General features: G+C 39.6%; 1 protein-coding gene across 1 annotated transcript in view; it reads right to left on the reverse strand.

The window, feature by feature from the left end:
• Window positions 1-8,057, reverse strand: part of LOC108543812 (uncharacterized protein C10orf131 homolog) — a 75,531-nt gene that overhangs the window by 46,273 nt on the left and 21,201 nt on the right. Inside the window, exon 5 of the mRNA XM_017894596.1 lies at window positions 6,777-6,872. Within this exon, the coding sequence (XP_017750085.1) occupies window positions 6,777-6,872 (96 nt within the window). The remainder of the gene's footprint in view (window positions 1-6,776; window positions 6,873-8,057) is intronic.

Raw genomic sequence — 8,057 nt, forward strand, 5'->3', positions numbered from 1 at the left:
TTGCACTGTGGTCTGAGAGACAGTTTGTTGTAATTTCTGTTCTTTTACATTTGCTGAGGAGTGCTTTACTTCCAACTATGTGATCAATTTTAGAATAAGTGCGAGGGCCCTGGGTTTCAACAAAAACTGGGTGGCTGTTTGGGCAAACACTGAGCTAGCTGCAGGAGGTTTTTTTTTTTTTTTTTTTTTTTTTTTTTTTTTTTTTTTTTCCATACCCCAGTGGTGCCTGGAACGCCAGCAAGACAGAACCATTCACTCCCCTGGAAAGGGGGCTGAAGCCAGGGAGCCATGCAGTCTAGCTTCGCGGATCCCATCCTGACAGAGCCCAGCAAGCTAAGATCAACTGGCTTGAAATTCTCACTGCCAGCACAGCAGTCTGAAGTCAACCTGGGACACTGAAGCTTGGTGGGGAAAGGGGTGCCCGCCATTACTGACGCTTGAGTAGGTGGGTTTTTCCCTTACAGTGTAAACAAAGCCGTGGGGAAGTTCAAACTGGGCGGAGCCCACCGCAGCTTGGCAAAGCTGCTGTAGTCAAACTGCCTCTCTAGACTCCTCCTCTCTGGGCAGGGCACCTCTGAAAGAAAGGCAGTAGCCCCAGTCAGGGGCTTATAGATAAAACTCCCATCTCCTGGGACAGAGCACCTGGGGCAGCTGTTGGCACAGCTTCAGCAGACTTAAACATTCCTGCCTGCCAGTCCTGAAGACAGCAGCAGATCTCCCAGCACAGTGCATGAGTTCTGCTAAGGGACAGACTCCCTCCTCAAGTGGTTCCCTGATGGCTGTGTCTCCTGACTGGGAGACACCTCCCAGCAGAGGTCGACAGACACCTCATCCAGGAGAGCTCCAGATGGCATGGCATCTGGTGGGTGCCCCTCTGGGATGAAGCTTCTAGAGGAAGCAATAGGTAGCAATCTTTGCTGTTCTGTAGCCTTCGCTGGTGATACCCAGGCAATCAGGGTCTGAAGTGGACCTCCAGCAAACTCCGGCAGACCTGCAGCAGAGGGGTCTCTTACAAGGAGAACTAACAAACAGAAAGGAATAGCATCAACATCAACAAAAAGGACGTCCACACAGAAACCCCGTCCGAAGGTCACCAACATCAAAGACCAAAGGTAGATAAATCCATGAAGATGAGGAAAAAACAGCAGAAAAGGCGGAAAATTTCAAAACCAGAACGCCTCTTTTCCTCCAAAGGATCACAACTCCTCACCAGCNTCAGGATATTATCCAAGAGAACTTCTCCAACTTAGCAAGATAGGCCAACATTCAAATTCAGGAAATACAGAGAATACCACCAAGATACTCCTCGAGAAGAGCAACCCCAAGACACAAAATCGTCAGATTCACCAAGGTTGAAATGAAGGAAAAAATGTTAAGGGCAGCCAGAGAGAAAGGTCAGGTTACCCACAAAGGGAAGCCCATCAGACTAACAGTGGATCTCTATGCAGAAACCCTACAAGCTACAAAAGAGTGGGGGCCAATATTCAACATTCTTAAAGAAAAGAATTTTCAACCCAGAATTTCATATCCAGCCAAACTAAAATTCATAAGCGAAGGAGAAATAAAATCCTTTACAGACAAGCAAATGCTGAGAGATTTTGTCACCACAGGCCTGACTTATAAGAGCTCCTGAAAAAAGCACTAAATATGGAAAGGGAAAACCAGTGCCAGCCACTGCAAAAACATACCAAATTGTAAAGACCATTGACACTATGAAGAAATTGTATCAATTAATGTGGAAAATAACCATCTAGCATCATAATGACAGGATCAAATTCACACATAACAATATTAACCTTAAATGTAAATGGGCTAAATGCCCCAATTAAAAGATACAGACTGGCAAATTGGATAACGAGTCAAGACCAATTGGTGTGCTGTATTCAGGAGACCCATCTCACATGCAAAGACATACATAGGCTCAAAATAAAGGGACGGAGGAAGATTTGCCAAGCAAATGGAAAGCAAAAAAGAGCAGGGGTTGCCATCCTAGTCTCTGATAAAACAGACTTTAAACCAACAAAGATAAAAAAAGACAAAGAAGGGCATTACATAATGGTAAAGGATCGATGCAACAAGAAGAGTTAACTATTCTAAATATATATATGCATCCAACACTGGGGCATCCAGATTCATAAAGCAAGTCCTTAGAGACCTACAACGAGACTTAGACTCCCATGGAATAATAGTGGGAGACCTTAACACCCAAATGTCAATATTAGACAGATGAATGAGACAGAAAATTAACAAGGATATTCAGGACTTGAACTCAGCTCTGGACCAAGTGGACCTAACAGACATCTTCAGAACTCTCCACCCCAAATCAACAGAATATACATTCTTCTTAGCACCACATCGCACTTATTTTAAAATTGACCACATAATTGGAAGTAAAACACGCCTCAGCAAATGCAAAAGAATGGAAATTATAATAGTCTCTCAGACCACAGTGCAATCAAATTAGCAAGCAGTATTAAGAAACTCACTCATAACTGCACAACTATGTGGAAACTGAACAACCTGCTCCTGAATGACTACTGGGTAAATAATGAAATTAAGGCAGAAATAAATAAGTTATTTGAAACCAAAGAGAACAAAGACACAATGTACCGGAATCTCTGGGACACAGCTAAAGCAGTGTTTAGAGGGAAATTTATAGCACAAGATGCCCACAGGAAAAAGCAGGAAAGATCTAAAATTGATACCTTAACATCACAATTAAAAGAACCAGAGAAACAAGAGCAAACAAATTCAAAAGCTAGCAGAAGACAAGAAATAACTAAGATCAGAGCAGAACTGAAGGAGATAGAGACACAAAAAACCCTTCAAAAAATCAATGAATCCAGGAGCTGGTTTTTGAAAAGATTAACAAAATAGACCACTAGCCAGACTAATAAAGAAGAAAAGAGAAGAGAATCAAATAGATGTAATAAAAATGATAAAGGGGATGTCACCACTGATCCCACAGAAATACAAACTACCATCAGAGAATACTATTAACACCTCTACACAAATAAACTAGAAAATCTAGAAGAAATGGATCAATTCCTGGACACATACACCCTCCCAAGACTAAACCAGGAAGAATTTGAATCCCTGAATAGACCGACAACAGGTTCTGAAACTGAGGCAATAATTAATAGCCTACCAACCATATAAAGCCCAGAACCAGAAAGATTCACAGCCGAATTCTACCAGAGGTACAAAGAGGAGCTGGTACCATTCCCTCTGAAACCATTCCAAACAATACAAAAAGAGGGACTCCTTGCTAACCCATTTTATGAGGTCAGCATCATCCTGATACCAAAACCTGTCAGAGACACAACAAAAAATGAAAATTTCAGGCCAATATCCCTGATGAACATCGATGCAAAAATCCTCAATAAAATATTCGCAAACCAAGTCCAGCACCACATCAAAAAGCTTATCCACCATGATCAATGGGCTTCACCCCTGGGATGCAAGGCTGGTTCAACATACGCAAATCAATAAACATAATCCATCACATAAACAGAACCAATGACAAAAACCACATGATTATCTCAATAGATGCAGAAAAGACCTTTGATAAAATTCAACACCCTTTCATGCTAAAAACTCCCAATAAACTAGGTATTGATGGAACGTATCTCAAAATAATAAGAGCTATTTATGACAAACCCACAGGCAATATCAAACTAAATGGGCAAAAGCTGGAATCATTCCTTCTGAAAACTGGCGCAAGACAAGGATGCCCTCTCTCACCACTCCTATTCAACACAGTATTGGAAGTTCTGGCCAGGGAAATCAGGCAAGAGAAAGAAATAAAGGGTATTCAAATAGGAAGATAGGAAGTCAAATTGTCTGTTTGCAGATGATATGATTGTATATTTAGAAAACCCCATCGTCTCAGCCCAAAACCTCTGTAAGTTGATAAGCAACTTCAGCGAAGTCTCAGGATACAAAATCAATGTGCAAAAATCAAAAGCATTCTTATGCCCCAACAATAGACAGAGAGCCAAATCATGAGTGAACTCCCGTTCACAATTGCTACAAAGAGAATACAATACCTATGAATCCAACTTACAAGGGATGTGAAGGACCTCTTCAAGGAGAACTACAAACCACTGCTCAATGAAATAAAATAGGACACAAACAAATGGAGGAACATTCCATGCTCATGGATAGGAAGAATCAATATCGTGAAAATGGCCATACTGCCCAAGGTAATTTATAGATTCAATGCTATCCCCATCAAGCTACCATTGACTTTCTTCACAGAATTAGAAAAAAATACTTTAAATTTCATATGCAACCAAAAAAGGGCCTGTATAGCCAAGACAATACTAAGCAAAAACATCAAAGTTGGAGACATCACGTTACCTGACTTCAAACTATACTACAAGGCTACAGTAACCAAACAGCATAGTACTGGTATGAAAATAGATATATAGACCAATGGAACAGAACAGAGGCCTCAGAAATAACGCTACACATCTACAACCATCTGAACTTTGATAAACCTGACAAAAATAAGCAATGGGGTAAGGATTCCCTATTTAATATATGGTGTTAGGAAAACTGGTTAGCCATATGCAGAAAACTGAAACTGGATCCCTTCCTTACACCTTATACAAAAATTAACTCAAGATGGATTAAAGACTTAAATGTAAGATCTAAAACCATAAAAACCCTACAAGAAAACCTAGGCAATAATATTCAGGACATAGGCATGGGCAAAGGATTTATAACTAAAACACCAAAAGCAATGGCAACAAAAACCAAAATTGACAAATGGGATCTAATTAAACTAAAGAGCTTCTGCACAGCAAAAGAAACTATCACCAGAGTGAACAGGCAACCTACATAATGGGATAAAATTTTTGCAATCTATCCATCTGACAAAGGGTTGATATTCAGAATCTACAAATAACTTAAACAAATTTACAAGACAAAAACAACCCCATCAACAAGTGGGCGAAGGATATGAACAGACACTTCTCAAAAGAAGACATTATGCAGCCAACAAACATATGAAAAAAAAGCTCACCATCACTGGTCATTCGAGAAATGCAAATTAAACCCACAATGAGATACCATCTCACACCAGTTAGAATGGTGATCATTAAAAAGTCAGGAAACAACAGATGCTGGAGAGGATAGGGAGAAATAGGAACGCTTTTACACTGCTGGTGGGAGTGTCTTCCACCATTGTAGAAGACAGTGTGGCAATTCCCCAAGGTTCTAGAACCAGAAATACCATTATTGACCAAGCAATCTCATTACTGGGTATATACCCAAAAGATTACAAATCATTCTACTATAAAGACACATGCACACATTTATCTTTACTGCAGCACTGTTCACAATAGCAAAGACTTGGACAACCCAAATACCCATCAATGATAGACCGAATAAAAAAAAATGTGGCACATATACACCATGGAATACTATGAAGACATAAAAACGGAGGAGTTCGTGTCCTTTGCAGGGACGTGGATGAAGCTGGAAACCATCATTCTCAGGAAACTAACACAGGAACAGAAAACCAAACATCACATGTTCTCACTCATAAGTGGGAGCTGAACAACGAGAACACATGGACACAGGGAGGGGAATATCACACACCGGGGCCTGTCAGGGGGTGGGGGATTAGGGGAGGGATAGCATTAGAAGAATACCTAATGTAGATGATGGGTTGATGGGTGCAAGCAAATCACCATGGCATGTGTATACCGATGTAACAAACCCGCACGCTCAGCACAAGTATCCCAGAATTTAAGTATAATAGTAATAAAAACTGTGTGTGTCCATGTACAGGGCTAAGCATAGAGAAAAGTAGGAAAAAATGATAATAGTGACTATCTTAGGTTAGTGGGATTTCAGGTGATTTTTATTTTCTTCCTTGTGGCTTTCTGCATTACGTTTTTATACTGTGTATGTTTTACTTGTTTAAAATTTTAAAGTTTTTTTGTAATTGTGCGAAAAACAACAATAACAAAATTTCATTCTTGAAAGAACTGGAGCAGAAATAACAAAATTTCATTCTTTCATTCTTGAAAGAACTGGAGCAGAATGCAAAGAAAGGTGACTGGAAGGGACTGGGAGGCGGAAGTAGAAAGGTAAATGGGGGTCCCAGAGGGACTTGACAGGGGGACCTGAGGGATCTGGAGGGCCCAAGAGGTGGCAAAAGACATTATGTAGAACTACTGGGAATAGGAGGTACCCATCTCACTGGGTAGCAGGGGGCTCAAGAAGACTGTGGGGAGACTGGAAGGTACAGAGGGATAGAAGAAAGTGTCCAGGAACAACAGCAGATAGGGAGACAAGTCAAGAGGAGATGGGAAAGACCAGTGAGGCTAAGTAGGACTGGAGGAAAGGGCAACCCCAGAGAAACGGGAGACTATACAGTTTGAGGGGGACTGAGAGAGACTGACTAGAAGAGGCCTTGGGATTGGATTAGCTTTTGAGCTGACAGCTTAGACTTTCCAGCTCTATCAAGGCTTAACCCTCTTTGCCTGATTTTCGTCACCTGTAAAGATAAGCATAATGCCTGCCTCAGAGTTAAGATGAGGATTGAATGCTACAATCCGTGTTAAAAACTTAGTAATCACTGAGCATTCAGAGCGCACTCAATAAATGCTAGGTTTTATTATTATGAACAGCTTCTTAATTCAAAAAGAAGAGGCATAATAATAAAACTTCATCTCCCATCCAAGTATTTCATTCTGCGCTTTTAATACAGAATCATTTTTTCCTGAGAGTGAGATGGTGGAAGGGAAGAGAATAAATCCAACCTGCTCTGAAGACTTGCCCAAAGCTGAACCTTCTTCACCACTCAGAATGAAAAATGAAAGACTTTCATCCAATGAGACTTCAGTCTGTGGAGACAACTATGATAAACCAGTATTTAGTGTTGAAATAAATGCTTTTTCTGCTTATAAGTAAAGGAAATACTTTTCTGTAATATGGTAAACATAATTGTTATCTTGCTAGTGAACAGGGCAGATAATATCAAGGCATATTTAGCTTTGAGTCTGTTTGGTTCATGAATTTTTTATTTTTTATTTTTTATTTTTGTTATTTTTGTTCTGTTTCTAATGTTCTGGTAACTGCAAGAAAAGCCAGAATATAGAGCCAAAATCTTCTTCATCTTCCCAAACTATCTCCTCACTCTAGTCTGGGAGGAAAGAGTTTGACCAAAATGCTGGCTCCAGTGGAACTTTCTTTTTTCTCCTTGTTTTTGGTGCTGTCCTGTTAAGGTGTGCGCGTGTGTGCGTGTGCGCGTGTGTGCGTGCGCGCGCGCACACACACACACACACACACACTCAGACTGCCACCTCAGTCCACAATCTTTCATGGAGTTAGAAGCAATTAAAAGCCTGAAAAGTGGCATATTCTTAGTTGTAAACCCACTGATACAGAAGCTCTCATTTTTCACTCTTGTAAAGTCTGACTCTTTGAATTGATCAATCACATCACTTCTTTCTCACACACATATATTAAAATGAACTGTTTTAAGGAAGGCTTGGGAAAGCAATCAATTCTATAATAAAAAGTAAAACTCATAGTTTCTAGGAATCAAATAATTTAAAATATGTAAAATATAAAATTATAAGATATAATTTTATATAAGATATAATTTTATAAAGTATAAAATTATAAGATTTTATCTTATAAGATAAAAGCTTATCTTTATATTGTTTGTATCTACAATGTAGCCATCACATTAACTTAAAAGTTATTCACCTTGTAACAGTGCTGCTTATACGAACTGTCAGTATATACTTTTACCCCCCATCATCTCTGCACATCTCAAAATCGCTTGCTAAAATCTGCTTCCTGAGCAGATATCCCTGTGTGATAACTGGGATTGTGTTTCTTAGAAGTCAATTTCTCTTCCTTTTAACCCTTTTCCTGATACTCAATGGATTGACCTTGACAAACTTTGTAAGTCTTTATAGTTTTTACTATTCGTAGTGAAATTAAATCCAATTTAGGCATGTTTTAATTCATGTGTTAAGTGAATAACATGCACATAAACATCACTTTTAGTCTGCTTTTACCTTTACATTTAA

This window comes from Rhinopithecus bieti, unplaced genomic scaffold (genome assembly GCF_001698545.2).
Source record: "Rhinopithecus bieti isolate Rb0 unplaced genomic scaffold, ASM169854v2 scaffold_25291, whole genome shotgun sequence".
NCBI classification, from domain to species: Eukaryota; Metazoa; Chordata; class Mammalia; order Primates; family Cercopithecidae; genus Rhinopithecus; species Rhinopithecus bieti.